Source organism: Oryx dammah, unplaced genomic scaffold, assembly GCF_014754425.2.
Source record: "Oryx dammah isolate SB20612 unplaced genomic scaffold, SCBI_Odam_1.1 HiC_scaffold_12, whole genome shotgun sequence".
In the NCBI taxonomy this organism is placed as follows: domain Eukaryota; kingdom Metazoa; phylum Chordata; class Mammalia; order Artiodactyla; family Bovidae; genus Oryx; species Oryx dammah.
This window is the reverse complement of record NW_024070196.1, coordinates 55,480,507-55,495,620: the sequence shown is the minus strand read 5'-3', so window position 1 is coordinate 55,495,620 and position 15,114 is coordinate 55,480,507. Positions and strand designations below refer to the sequence as shown.

Below are 15,114 nucleotides of genomic sequence, written 5' to 3'. Positions count from 1 at the left end.
CACACCCAGCCAGCCTCGCCCTGCTGCAATTACAGAGAGAGCTGAGGCCTCTCTGCCCGGTGTGACGTCAGCCTGAAGCTTCCAGCTCGATGATCTCACCCCGGTCGCTTGGGATGAGGGTGCCGCCGTATCCCTCTCTTGGCCCAGGAGGAAGGCGGGGGTGTCTGGGTCGGTCAGCTCAGCACAGACTTGCAGGTTCCTACCCAGGCCCCACCCCCTGCCCCAGCAGTGGGCCCAAGCTCTGTTTCCTCTGTTTCCTCACCTGCAGAATGGGCATGGTGACAGTGCCTGCGGTGCCTTTGTGAGAGTTTACGGCCACATCGTCTACCGCTGTGCAGCCCCGTGGCAGGTGCACCGGGGACAGCAAACGATGAGGATGTTGTCATCCTCCATACTATTATTTTTAGCAAACTACCTCATGTTCGCCCTGCTTAATACCGAACTGATGTCTCAACCAATGACTCACTGAATTCCTTAACCCCCCTCCCCAACCCACCCCATGAAGATGGCAGGACCCAGACCCCAAGCCCACAGAGGGGTCAATGGAAAGCCCCAGACTGCACACCTGCTAGGCACAGATCAAAGACAAACCCAAGCTCTAGGGGCGCTGAGGTCAAAGGATAATTTACAAATTCATTCTCTAAGCTACCTGGGAGGGGCAGAAGAATCTAGCAAACAGGCCCTCTCTGGGCTTGGAAAATCAGACCAGAAACCCTGCCTGAATACAGCACCTTTGATAATTGTCATGCTTAATTGTCCTCACTGTAAGAGAAGCTGCCATTGGGTACCACTCCCCATGGCAGCTTCCTCATCTGTAAAATGGAGATCAGCGTGGTACCCTCACCTCACAGGATTGATGGTGAAGATAAAGCAGGTTAATGTGTGTAAAGCATTTAGAACAGAGCCTGGCACCTAGCAAGCATTATGTAATTGAGAGTCAACATTGAAAATATAAAAGTGATGGTTTGCTACATGTTTTAAGGAGGATGACACATCCGTCAGGAGGCTACTGTTACAACCACTTCACAGGTGGGAAAGCAGATGATTCAGAGCCACCTGCGGAGAACGTTATTCCCCTCAGAAGGCAAGCACTGAGAGCCTGAGGATGCTAAAGGCTTGGAAGAGGGGGTGGCAACCCAGGGCCATCTGCCTTCAAATCCACTGCGCTCCGGAGTCTCTCTCCTCCCCTTCCGCGGGTCCCCAGGGAGGAGGCAGGACGCAGCAGGCTCTGAGGAAGGTATTTCCAGAGGGTGACCTGAGCCCTCACCCAGGCAGGGTTATTAATAGCCGGGCCATAGTGCCCCGCTCGGGGCGGGCGGGCTCCGGGGGAGAGAGCGGCAGAGAGGGCGGGGCTGAGCCGAGCTGGGGGAGGAGAGTCCGGAGAAGCAGGGAAGGCCCCTCCCAGCCCCCTGGGAGCCCAGCTGTCCCCCTCAGCGGATTCTCTGGGGCTGGTTCATCACCTCCGAATACTCCTGTGACAGGAGGCGTTTACAAAACCCGCCTCCAGCCCCCAGAAGCAATAAATAGAAGGCGCCCAGCCCACGAGAAGCAAGGAGAAGTTTCTAGGCCTGCGTCCCCGGGTTTATTAAGCTCTCGGCTTCACTCAGTGGCTCTGGCTGGGAGCCTGGACGGCTTGGGAGGACAGTGGCGGCTGGCCGATCTCCGGTGAGGCTGTGTGGAGAGGGGTCCTTGAGAATTCTGCTGGAGCAACCGGAGGTCGCCTTCGGTGGCTAGAGTGTCTTTGGGGGCTCGGACCCCAGCCAAGTGTGTGCCTCTGTCCCCGGCAGTGGATGGTTCTGAATCTGAAGAAGCAGCTTGGAAGGCCAGCGCACCCACCTCACCTTGCTGTGTGACCTTGGGCAGGTGGCTCCCTCTCTCTGAGCCTCTGTTTCCCCTTCAGCTCAGCAGCCAGCATGGCTGACGGTCAGTTGCCCTTCCCCTGCCACTACACGAGCCGCCGGCGCCGAGACCCCTTCCGCGACTCGCCCCTGTCCTCCCGCCTGCTGGACGATGGCTTTGGCATGGACCCCTTCCCCGACGACTTGACTGCCTCTTGGCCTGACTGGGCCCTGCCTCGACTCTCCTCCGCCTGGCCGGGGACCCTGAGGTCGGGCATGGTGCCCCGGGGGCCCACTTCCATGACCAGATTTGGGGTGCCTGCTGAGGGCAGGAGCCCCCCACCATTCCCCGGGGAGCCCTGGAAAGTGTGTGTCAACGTGCACAGCTTTAAGCCGGAGGAGCTGATGGTAAAGACCAAGGACGGATACGTGGAGGTGTCTGGTGAGTGGGGAGGACAAGAAGGAGAGTTTGGGAGTAGGGGGTGGGGAGGACGCTCCCTTAGAGGGGACGCTATGACAGCATGACACAGGTGACTTCAGGGCTCAGGAATGCAACCCATAAAAGTTATCTTTACAGAAAAGCCCTTCTCTTCCGGCTCCCAGGAGAAATTTTAACCTTTGGGTGCAGCATCAACCAGCCAACAGGCAGGGAAATGGAAACCACATTGCCTGTTTTAACAGAATTTAATGTAAAGAATAATAGATATAGGGGTAAAAAACCAAAGAAGAAACGGGGTTCATGCACCCCAACACCAAGACACAGTCCAGAAGGGGGTGTTTGTAACTAGCTCAGATTTCAAGGGAAACACCTTCCCCTTGTCCCACCTGAGGAAACTGAGGCATAATCACAGTTACAGAGCTATGACATGGTAACCTTGATTGAGCGCTTAATGTCTACCAGGCACCATGCTCAGAGCTTTGCTTGTGGCATCTCAGTGAACACAAGCAGAAGAGGCAGGTCTTGTCTGTCTCTTCTTTTTACAGATGAGGAAACTGAAGTGCAGAGAGGTTAAGTCGGGGAATTAGGAGGTCAGAAGCGAATTGATATGTTGAGCACCTACTAGGTGCCAAGGGCTACAGCTTTTCTATTCCTGCTCTCAACTCACTCCAGCCCTTAGAAGCAGAGGGGACTAGTCCCATTTTACTGCTGAGGAAGCTGAGGCCCAGGCGGGGACTTGTCCAAGGACATGCTGTGAGTCAGCAGCCCGCAGAGTCGGGGCCTGCCCACATCCCATTCTGGAAAAGGGAATGTTTGGGGGAACAGGAAAGAGGAGATGGACACTCAGTCCCTGTGAAGCAGAGCAGCTGGGGGGAAAGCTTTCTGTCTCTTCCCTCCCAATTAACATTCTATTAAAAAGCAGGTTCCTGGCAAGCTCTACCGCCGGAAAATCAATAAAAGCCATTGCAAACAGGCTGGGCAGAGACAAGCCCCAGCAGAGAAGCCTTCGGGGGCGGGGCAGGGGGGGCCAGTTTCAAAGGCTCCCAGGCAGAATTATAAACATCAGAGGCTCTGGAGGGTGTGGTGGGCTAGGAGGCACACTGGAGCCTTATGCTGGTGGAGGGGGCAGCCGGGGCTTCCTGAGTTGGCTGGGGAGCCAGACATCTGAAACCACTGCTCTGTGCTTTGTTTCCTTATCTGGAAATTGGGGTTCAAATGGCTGCACTGCCTGAGGACTGTTGTCTTAAATGAGACAACACATGTTAAGTGCGTACAAAAAATGATGTGTATAAAGTTGCATACACAATGCCTAGAACACAAGGGATCGGTACTGTTGCTGTTGTTGATGTTATTAAAATGTTGGGCACAAAGTAAGGCCCCAATTCATATACACATACATAATGAATGCTTGCTAGATGCTCCCTGAGACCTGGGCTCAAATCCCGCCACCACTGTTTATACTTTCTGGGTGGATATGCACAAGAAAGTCTTTTCACTGGTCTGAGCCTCAGTTTACCCATCTAAAGAATGGGGTAAATAATATCCAACTAGCAAGGCTGTAGGGAAGATGAAATATGCACAGTCTATGATAATAAATGCAGAGTGTCTGTAAGATGGAGCTGAAAATATCTGCCTGGTACTCTACAAACAAGGTGATTATTATCACTGTTCCTCCTGTCTTTGTTTTAATTAGTGTTTCAGAGGCTTCCACCCCTGGGTAGAGGGTCTCCCATACCCTGTGGCCCCTCCAGGAGACCTTTATCCAACCTGGAGGACTTTTTCTCTCATTTTCCTTTCTAGATAGGGCCTGGGAGTTCCAGGCTGCAACCCCAGCTGAGTACCTTACTAATCCAAGAGGCTCCGAGTAGTCACAGAGCCTCAGCTTCCACATCTGTAAAATGGGGTCATTGGGGGCTTAAATAAGACAAAAGCAAGACAATGCCTTTTTAGGCTGAAAATGCTTCACAGCTATGCACTTAGCAACTTTGACTTGACAGAATGCCAGTGCCCTGAGAGTACATACAGAGATTCTTATAACAGGATTTAAAAAATCAAATTGACATCCTGGGCTCCGTTTAAAAAGCAATTTTCAAGGGACGTAGGAAGTCAGACTAGTCTCCCCTCCTACCTCACTTAATGACACACCCATTCTTCCTGAAACTCTTCATGCAGGGCACTGTGCTAAAGGCTGACATGTGTTGGCTCACTGATTCCTCACATGGACTTCTGAGAAAATATACATAGATTTGATATACCCACTTTACAGTTGAGGAAACTGAGGCCCAGACACAGTCACCTGAGATCATCTGCTTCTCCATAACAAGGTCGGAAATTCAAAGCTAAGCCTGCTTAGACAGTTCAGAATCAGGATGACAGGATCTGCTTCTAGAGTGGCCTGGGGCAAATCCTACCACCTCTTGGGCCTCACATGTACCCTTGGTTTTATAAGGAGTTGGACTAGATCAGTATTTGCCAAATGGCATGTTTTAAGATATCACTAGGAGTCTAATAAATGGAAGGAGGGGTTCCAGGATTTTCAAAGGTACCATATGAAGCAAAATTACAAACAGGTCTCCTTACTGCAGGACTTATCAGAGCCTTGAATTTGCTAATATAGTTTATGAATCTCTGAAAGGCGGCCCTGTCTTATCAACCACACATGAGGGTCTAGGTCCAGGGAAGTGTTTGGAAATTGCTAGACTAGATGATTTCCATCATGCTTCACACACACCGCTCCCCCACCCCACAGTCACCAGCCAAGAAATGTTCTCTTCACGGGTCATTGGGCCAGGCTCTGATGGAGGAAGGAACTGGAAAGCCGAGGCTTTATTCCACCTCTTTCCCTTAATCCCAGGGCCTCTGCCTTCCCTGGAAACAGCACCTTCTTTCTTCAGCTAGGCCAATAGCTTTCCCTGAAGTGCTAATGCCGCTCCTTGGCACCTACATTTCTCAGTGGCTGTGAGGGGCCTCTGGCTTCCCCTGGCTTCTAGATGAGTTCTTTTTTATTTTTTAAAGACTCATAATAATTGCTTTTTTTTCTATTTACAAAAAAATGTTCTATGGTAGAAAATGTAGACAGGGAAGCAAAATTAAAAAGTTGAAAATCAGTCATAATACTTAAGCTGCCCCAATAAATAGATATTAAAATAACATGCAAATTAAGCTTCAACTGGCACCTCTTAGCAGCACTCTCTTTCTACCAGGTTAACTCCCTCCCCCAGTCCCCCTTCTTGTAGCTGCCTTTGCTCAAAGATCCTCTCCCCAACCCCATATTCTATTTGCAGAGCATAGACAGATTTTGTTTCTGAGGACCAGTTCTTTCCTCAAATATCAAAATAAGCCAGAAGCATCCCCCTTTTACAACTACTGAAGCAATTCTGTTACTCACTCTCACTAGCTCCTCACAGTACCCAATAATTAGGAAGTTGTCACCACCACTGGAGAAAAGAAGAAACTGAGGTTCAGAGAAGCGGAGCAAAGTGCTAGGAGATGTCAGAGCAGACTCAAAGCCTGACCTACACCCCTGCCTTGGAGTCTTTGCTCCAGCACTTCCAAGCTGTGTGACCTTGGGCACATCACTTAACCTCTCTGAACTTCCATTTCTCCATCCACAAAACGGTAATGCCTCCTAAGGTTTTTGTGAAAGATTAAGAGTTGATATCAGTAAGGTGCTTAGAACAGTGGTAGACACCAAGAAAGCCCAATATAAAGAGTTTGCTATTATTATTCTTACCATCATCATCATTGTTTATTACTGCCAGGATATCAAGTGTGCAAAAGGGCTGAGTCAGAGGCACTGGCCTGTCCCCAGGGGAAGCAGGTCTCTGGAGGCCCAGGCTTTGGGGAGTGGACCAGGGGACAGACAGTGTTCCTTTGGCCACGGGCCTGTATCAGAACTGGGCAGCTGGTGGTCACGGACTTGGCAGGTCAGAATAAACTCTCCAAGCTCCAAGCAGCAGCACATTCGCAGAAGAGTATGTTCTGGTCAGGCAGACGCTCATGTTTAAAAACGAATTCCTATAAATGTTGCCCTTTCTGCCCAGCTAGTGGGAGACTACATTGATGCAGCCTTTCCTGAGAGAAATTTAGCGACATACATAGCAAGCCTTCAAAATTCTTGAACATGGAATTTATCCTAGGAAGTCATCAGGCTGGGTGTAAGTGAGGTTCTTTCCAACGTCAAAAACCCTCTTAGTACCCCAAAGCCAAGGATCGGCTGAATGAATTTATATTTCCCTGCAGCCATTAAAAGTCATGTTGTCAACAAATATATACCTATTGCTGATTCATGCTGATGTTTGGCAGAAACCAACACAATTCTGTAAATCATTTATCCTTCAATTAAAAAATAAATTAATTTTTTAAAAAGTCATGTTGTCGACAAATAGTTGCTGTAATATGGAAAAATGATTATAATGGGTCAGCAAGAGAAAAAAACAAGTTCTGGACATAACATACAATATGATTTTTGATAAAATAGATGATATACATCTATATTATATAACATGTATGCATTTCACAGTAACAGAAAAATCTGGAATGTATACAAAAATGTAGTTTTCTTGGGGTGATGCAATTATGGAGGGTTTTGATTGTGTTTTCTTTCTACATTTTCAAACATACACATGCGTTATAATAGAAAAAGTTATTAATAAAGGAATAATGAATAATAAAAAGGTAATGAATAATGTAACCACCTATAAATTATCAGCTTAAAATCTTGACTGCAGTAAGACATTGTATTACACAAGGTTATTTACAGTCTAGATTCCAAAGCCCCTCAGAAGGGTATCCCTGGGTAAATGAGCATTCTCGGCCCTGCAGTGTGGCCCCACAAATGAGGAGTGAATAATAATAGGAGCCTAATGACTCTGCTGGGCTCTAATCCGCATTGTTTAAAAAGAAATTAGAGACACTCTCTCCCTTAAAAACAGAACAAAAAGCAAAGACCCAAGAGTGGGGAGGGGCCAAAGGGTTCAGAATTTGTTACATAAATTGCAACGTGACAGCCAGTCTGCGCCTAAGCCCTCTTGTAATTTCATATTTTTACTTCCTAAGGGAAGAGAAAAAGCCCCTGTCTGCCAGCCAGGAGGAGGAGGGGCAGGTGGAATTTCACATACATGTTGCTTCCTGTGTCATTTCTCAGGGAAACACCCTTTGGGTGTTTTCTGTTTTGTTTTTGGAGATGGATGCATTATTTCCAGGCAATTCTTTCAGGACTAGGTACAGATAATGGGGCTCAAAGAACTAACTGGAAGCTGGAACAGGCAGAGGGGCAGCGGACTTCAGTCCTCGGCTTAGTTTCCAAGAGTTGGTTCTGAGGCCTGGGCTGCCACACAATTGCTGGGTGAGCCTGGACCCATCCCCGGGCCTGAGTTTTTCATGTCGGTAACTGAGGGAGAAAAGAAGCCCATTCTCAGAGCTGGGAAAGGGCTCTGTGCATTATAAAGCCCAGGGGGCTGGCAAACTAGCCTGACTTGTATCCTCTCGCTCTTTCTGGGATGTTGGCCTCAAGGATCTCCTGGCTGGTTGGGAGCAAAGGGTGAGATGTGAGACTTAGAAGGTGCAGTGTAAGGTCTTAGAAGACAGGACGCCATCCCTGTGATTTCCTGAGTTTTAACTCCTAATCATCTACAAGTCATGGTCAAGGCCTCCTGACCTACCCGTTGTCATACTGCATCTTCACAACAGCCTGAGAGGTGGTTTCAAGAGTGTCCACTTAGCAGAGGAGGGACCAGAGGCTCAGACAACTGGAGCCTCTAGAACAAGCCCCGGGCCACACAAGAGGCCAGGGCAGGATTCCCATCTGAGCCGAATCCTGAATGATGCCCACAGGATGCAGACGCTGACTTGTGACTTTCCTCTCCCTTCCAGGTAAACACGAAGAAAAGCAGCAAGAGGGTGGCATAGTTTCCAAGAACTTCACAAAGAAAATCCAGTAAGTAACCTGGCAGTTGGATTTCAGGGGAGGATTGGAGTGGGGGCAGCATGCCTGGGACCCCTCTTGGGCATCTCTCCTTCAAGAGACCCGCCCCAGGGCAGGGAATTGAACCCTGTGAGAAGTTAAACAAACCTACAGTGGGTTCCCAGAAAGGGGGGTGCCACTTCCTCTTCTCAGTGCCCTGTGAGGTGGGATTAACAATCTCGTTTTGTAGATGAAGAATTCAACTATAGCAGAGGCAAGACGATTTGTCCACGATTCCATGAAAATAGGGGTACTCACCCACCCACGTGATATCATGCCTCCAAATTCCTAATAGAACCTTTCAAGGGTTGCTTGTTGCAAGTCTCCCAAGGCCTTCCCTAGGACACCCGTAAGAATTCGGCTGGAAAGTATCCTGCTCTCTTCGTGACTCACTACCTAGAAGGGCTCTGAGGCTGAGAGATTGGGAGAAAGGAAGGGCCAGTTTTGCCAAGGGGAGTGAGAAGGGCTGAGACTGGGGCATTATGCGAGTAGCAGGAAGGCCACCACCAGGCTGAGCCAAAGAATCAAAGACAGACGGAGGCCCTGATGGCAATACCTGTAAGGAGAAAAGACTCACAGTGACGTGCCAGCGGCCGGCTGCTTCACAGACACCTCGTCCCCCTAAATGGCACCCCGCCCCTCTGTACACTTCTGGCTCTAAAGTCTCTTCTAGTCCCATTTCACCTTTGTAGCAAAGGTATGCAGTGGGGAAAAGAGACAGTACCCTCCTTGTATTATGGGGAAACTAAATCTCCCAGAGGTGAAAGGATACACCCAGGGTCCTTAAAATGAGCATTCATAACAGCCCCAAACAGACCCTTGAACTCTTGAGTTCACCATGCTCAGTTCTTGAGCAAGGAATGCCCTTTCCTCATTCATAAAAGGAAGGGATGCTGAGCCTTGTGGAGATACCCACAAAGGAAATGAGATCACAGCTCGTGGTGGGCACACAGCAGGTCCCTATAAGTGTTGGTTTGTTTTTACTACTGTTGTTGTTATTGAATCTTAACCCCTCCCCTCACCCCAGCAAAGCTGTCCTGTGTCTGGACAGATGGCACAGGTTAAATTCTGAAGCTGCTTTTAGCTTTAAGCTTCTGCAGTCCTGTCTCTCCCTCCATGTGCCCATTCCTAACCCACCAGGCACCTCTGGAGCACTCAGAAGCCTGCAGACACTTCCTGATAAGGCAAACGCCAGATACTTTTTCTCCCTGGCTGGCCTGCCATCACCAAGACCCACACCTTCCCCTAGTACCACAGCCAGATCAGACGTTGCTGAGAGGGGAGAGATGGGGAGAGAGGAGAGAGATGGGAGGGGAGCGAGAGGGCTGATGTTTCTTTTAAGAGACTGAACTAAGGTCTCAGGATGGAGTCACAGGCAGGTCAAAGCTGTGAAAGGGACTGAGCCAGAAAGAAGTCAGCAAATTCATCATCTCTAAAGACAGCCGTTTTCATGGATCTCGCCATCTCTGAGGCCTCTGGGAAAAAAAACAGCTTGCTGCAAGTTACTTGACCAGATAGAAATGCCTAAAGCTGCTGGAAGCAGAGCCACTACTCACATGGGGCTCGGCAGCTGAGCTGGTCTGTTTTTACAACATTGAGCTAATCATGGCCAGGACCACCCTCCCCCCAGAGGCTCTCCTCGGTCACTTGACCATCCTGATGCTGTTCGCAGACCCTCCAAACCTCCCCGTGTTCCAGCAACCAAAGAGCCCCCAGGACCCTCCTCCATCACCATGGCATGGATCCATCCATTCCAGTTGGTCAATGTCCAGCTGTGCCAGTCATTAAATATTTTGAATCTCGCTTCTGGGTATAGGGAGTCCTGGCACCACGACTGAGTGGGTGACTTGGAGCCACGTGCTAAGGTGCTCTGGGCTTCTGTTCCACCTTCCCTTAGCATGGGGAGTGAGAGAATGTGTACAGACTCAGTGCTGAGCCCATGGGGACTAATCTACTAGAGACTCAGCAAGACTGGAATCACACAAGAGCAGCTGGGAGTCCTGAGACCTCCTGGCCCTGCCCTGACTCCATCACCAAGCAGCAGGACTGGGATTTGGGACGGCCCCGGCCCCATCTCAGAGGTCTCATTGCCTCTCCCAGGAAATACTCCAGTCATTAGAGTTTAGAGAAGCTCCTTAAACCCAGCTGAGGCCTTTGGAGATTTCCTCCCAGACATGATGCTCCAGCCGTCTGCCTTGCCCACAGCTAGGGATTCTTTCTAACACACATCCCCTTGGGAAAGACCCCGTTTTGACTGGATGAGGGAGAGACTGGAATTTGCAGGTCAGGTCCAGTGCAGGGCAGAGACTGGAGACGGGGGCTTTTCCACACCTCCCTGAAGTGAGAGACCAGGGAATGCAGAAAGTCATCAACAGAGGATGCCCAGAACCAAAGCAGACGTTAGTGTCTTTGCTCCACAGCTTCCCTGGTATCTGATCTGCCATTTGCAGCCCCCTGTGGTGTGTCAAGCGCCAGGTTAAGAGATGTAGAGGTTTGGGACTTCCCTGGTGGTGCAGTGGTTAAGACTCTGTGCTTCCAATGCAAGGGGTGTGGGTTCAATCCCTGATTGGGAAACTAAGATCCCACATGCTACAGCCAGTAAATAAATAAATAAGCATCTAATGCAAGCTCTGAGGACCGTAAAAAAAGTTTCTTAATTGAAACTCATTCCATAGACAGGACACAAGACAATGGTGCCTTTTTTTTTTAAGATGTAGAGGTTTAATTTTATGCCATCTTTAAAAGAATCCTGTAGAGTAGGTATTGGGCTTCCCAGGTAGTGCTGTGGGAAAGAACCCACTTGCCAATTCAGAAGACATAAGAGACACAAGTTCGACCTCTGGGTTAGTAAGATTCTCCTGGAGGAGGGAATGGCAAACCACTCCAGTGTTCTTGCCTGTCGAATCCCATGGACAGAGGAGCCTGGCGAGCTATAGTCCATAGGATCACAGAGTCGGACATAACTGATGCGACTTGGCACAGCACGCAGAGAGCTGGTATTTTTAAGCTCATCTTGTGGATTAGAAAACTGAGGCTCAGAGGTTGGCGGGCCTCAGTTAAGGTCACATGGCCACAAGAGGAGGTCTGGGATTGCACGCAGGTCTCCCCGTCTTCAAAGCCGTGAACTCCCTACTTGGTTGGGTGCATGTGTGTGTCACGTCGGTCGTGTCCGACTCTTTGCAGCCCTGTGGACCGTAGCCCACCAGGCTCCTCAGTCCATGGGATGCTTCAGGCAGGAATACCAGAGTGGGTTGCCAGGCCCTCCTCCAGGGGATCTTCCTGACCCAGGGATCTATTCCCTGTGTCTCTTAAGTCTCCTGCGTTGGCAGGCAGGTTCTTTACCGCTAGCGCCACCTGGGAAGCCCTCCTACTTGGATGGATAGGAGAGACCAAATGAGTCATTCACAAACCATCTTCAATTATTTTTTTGCCTCCTGCGCTTATGTCCCTATACTATTATTTGCTTGTGATTTTTTTTTCTTTTCACTCAACCCACTTTTGATAAGGTTCAGTTCTCATCAGTCAAACATTCACTCACTCAAGAAGACAATTGTGAAATAAACCGAAAGCAAAATGTGGTTAAATTCTGACTAGACAGTGTTGCCTGCTTGAGGGCCTAAGTCATAGATCCACTCTTTCTTTGTTAAAAGAGAGACAATATCAAGAGATGGTAGAAGCTGAGGTGTTAAAGCTATGTTAAAGCTCTGTGTTAACAGAGCTGAGACTTTCCCTTAGTTGTAAATGAAAGGATTTAGTTTCTTTAGGTTCAGTCACCATAGATCTTCCCACCAGTTTTGTTGAACCTCAGTCCCTTTTGCAAGAGGACCGAGGAGGAATAGCTCTCTCACCAAGTGGATTCAACATAGAGGCCACCTGGTAAGAGCCCTTGAATAAGTCTGTTCCCATATTGGGGCCTTAGTTTCCCCATGTGTAATATGGGAACAGTGTCCTGGATAGTTGACATCCTTTTGGCCGCTGACATTTCATGGCTCAGTGATGATGCTAAAACAGTCACAGCTATCAAGGTGCCCATTTGTACATCTGATGCCTACAGTGACAGTGTGGACGCTGATGCCTATTGAGCACTTCCTATATGCCAGGCACTGTGCTAAGCCCTTTGCTTTCATCATCCTACATAATTCTCACACCACCCTAAAAGATAGGTGCTGTTTTAAACCACCTTTTCCTGTGGTCAGAGAGGTGAGATCACTAACCCAAGATCACACAGTCAGGAAGAGGTGTGATCTGAATTGCAGTCTGCCTTCCTGTGAAGTCCATGCTTATGGACCAGGGCTGCCCTGCCATACGTCCCGGGTGCCCCAGGGGTTGGCATGTAAAGTGTTAAACAGAGTCAGCCCATCCCCCCAGCCAAGAGTGGTGGTGGTTTGGTCGCTAAGTCATAGCCTGCCAGGCTCCTCTGTCCATGGGATTCTCCAGGCAAAAATACTGGAGTGGGTTGCCGTTAGGGAGGTCCAAACTTCTGGCCTTGTCTCTACTTCAGAAGTTTGGCTTGGCAGTTGCCCAAGTTCCCTTTCTCTCCCATCCTTCCCTAAAGGCTCCTTGTTAATCAGGAATCTCCATGGTAGATGCAGTTCATGTGGCTACAGGTGGCTGTTTACAGCAAAAAACCTCCCCAACCCCTCCAGGAAGGGTCCTGCCCATGACCAGCATGAGGTCACTTTATTGCCTGGTTCTTTCATCAAGACCCCTGCATTTACAACAGGTGGAACCAGCCTAGACTGGTGGGAAGATCTGTGGTGATTGAACCTTCTGGCTTTCCCTACCATGGACTCTTTTTTCAAAAGTCTGGTGCCTGGGAGGGGAGGCAGAGGAGTGTCATGATCAGCTACTCTTGAGTTTAGAGACCAGGATTCTAATTCTCTTCCCATATGCTACTTGCCAGCTGTGTTACCTTGGGCAAATCAGTTCATCTCTCTGATCTCAATTGCCTCATCTATATATTAGGGATAGTAATGGAATTGCCTGGTGGGATTATTATTTTTATAACAATAATGATTATGATTATTAAATTTATTGTTTTGATAATTATTATTATTATGTTTGATAATAATCCCACCAGGCAATATCAAAAATATTTTCTTTCAAATGAATAAAAGAATATTTGGCTGTATTAAAAATAATAAATGAATCTTCTATTTTCCCTAGGCTTCCTGCAGAGGTGGATCCTGTAACAGTGTTTGCCTCCCTTTCCCCAGAAGGCCTGCTGATCATCGAAGCTCCCCAGGTTCCCCCTTACTCACCGTTTGGAGAGAGCAGTTTCAACAACGAGCTTCCTCAAGACGGCCAGGAAGTCACTTGTACCTGAGACCCCAGTCTTGGCCCTTCCTTGCTCCCTCCCCAACCCCTGGGCTTCTCTGATTCCAGGATACATTACTATAGCTGAACTCATAGATTTAGTGTGGCTAAAATGTTGGGGGTCAGGGTGGATTGACCAGATTCCCTGGATAGTGTTAGTAGTAGGTTTTTCTGCAAGATGGCGCAATTGACAGGTTATGCTCCATTGCATTAGGCCAAAATGCTGGGAGTTTTCCTTTCTTTACCTTTTCTATCATGATGAAAATGTTGCACATTTTACAGTTGCAAAACAAAAGGGGACATAACATTTCACTTTGTATCTTATCTTGCAGCTAATGCAAGAGTTGCTTTTCTCTGGGGACCGGGATTCCCATTCTGGGCTCCCAATGTCCATACCTGCCCCTTGGTTTGGTTGATGGAGCCCTCGTAGCTCACCCCACAGTGTTTCTGCAGCCCTGGTTTACAAAGGGTTATAGACAGGTCTTATCCCCATATGGGATTTATCCAGCAACCACATGAAAACAGACAGTGCCGTGTGCCCTCTACCCAGCCATTTATAGCATGTTCCCAAGCTGGCACTCCCTGAGGACTTTAGAAGTACTTTAGTTTCTTCTCTGGTTAAAGTCCCCCCTTTCTTGTGTCTCCTATGTCCAAGTCGGGATTTTTACAGAGGGGGCTGTCTCCAGACAGCTCCACCAGGAACCAAGCAAAGGCCAAATATTCTGGCAGGCAGGCTAGTGGTATTGTGTGGGTGGGATGTGTGTGTCATTGTTATTTGAATTGTGCTGTTGTTTAGGGAAAATAACAGTAAACAATAATAAAAGGAACTGTTATTAGCCTTGTGTGTTGTTTTGATGGGAAGTAAATGCTGTGCCACTTAGATATACAACATCAATTAGGGTACTTGTGGTGGCAAATAATAATGCTTAATGCACTGTGGCTTAAATGACATAAATATCTTAACTTTACAAGAAGTTTAGATATGAGTGATTTCAGAATTACTTTTTCAGCTGTTATGCCACCAAGAACCCAGAGTCTTTCTATCATTATTCTCTACGATCTCTGATGAGTCTACAAGTTCTATCCTCCTGTTTGCAAGAAGGCTGCAGCAGCTCCAAGCATCTCAACCTCATATGGCCATGTACAGGAAGAGAAGGCAAGGGTAAAAAAGTCTTTTTGTCTGACTTTCTCTTTTATCAGTAAGCTCTTTTCCAGAAGCTCTCTCTCAACAGTCTTCTTTTTTTTTTTTTTTAATTGACCCAAACTGGGTCACATGAGTTTGTTGAAGCCAGTCCCTGGCAAAGGGAAAGGAATGGCCATGATGGGCTTAGATCAATATTGATTTGTCCTTCAAGGCCTGGAACATTGCTGCTTGAAAAAGCAAGGTTCTGTTAGGAAGGAGGAAAGGGGCAGTCAACAATCCACACACTGATGCTGCCAGGAGCCCAGAACCCCAAAAGTATGGTGGTAGGGAGCGTGCTACCACAGTGCATCAGTTAGAACTGTTCCTATGCTAGGTGCTAGGAAGCCCTACTCCAACCGATTTAAGCAAAAAG

General features: G+C 48.3%; 1 protein-coding gene across 1 annotated transcript; it reads left to right on the top strand.

Moving 5' to 3' along the window:
* Window positions 1-1,344: 1,344 nt before the first annotated feature.
* Window positions 1,345-14,394, top strand: HSPB8 (heat shock protein family B (small) member 8). Its single transcript, XM_040250795.1, has 3 exons — window positions 1,345-2,280; window positions 8,152-8,215; window positions 13,409-14,394. Exons 1-3 carry the CDS (start codon window positions 1,914-1,916, stop codon window positions 13,566-13,568), a joined length of 591 nt encoding a protein of 196 aa, XP_040106729.1. The 5' UTR covers window positions 1,345-1,913; the 3' UTR covers window positions 13,569-14,394.
* The last annotated feature ends 720 nt before the right edge of the window (window positions 14,395-15,114 follow it).

Bases quoted from the DNA above. Each gene is read 5' to 3' on its own strand.
- HSPB8 (XM_040250795.1), top strand. From the start codon at position 1,914: ATGGCTGACGGTCAGTTGCCCTTCCCCTGCCACTACACGAGCCGCCGG. The intron at 2,281-8,151 runs GTGAGTGGGGAG...TCTCCCTTCCAG, and splicing joins CGGATACGTGGAGGTGTCTG to GTAAACACGAAGAAAAGCAG. The intron at 8,216-13,408 runs GTAAGTAACCTG...TATTTTCCCTAG, and splicing joins AACTTCACAAAGAAAATCCA to GCTTCCTGCAGAGGTGGATC.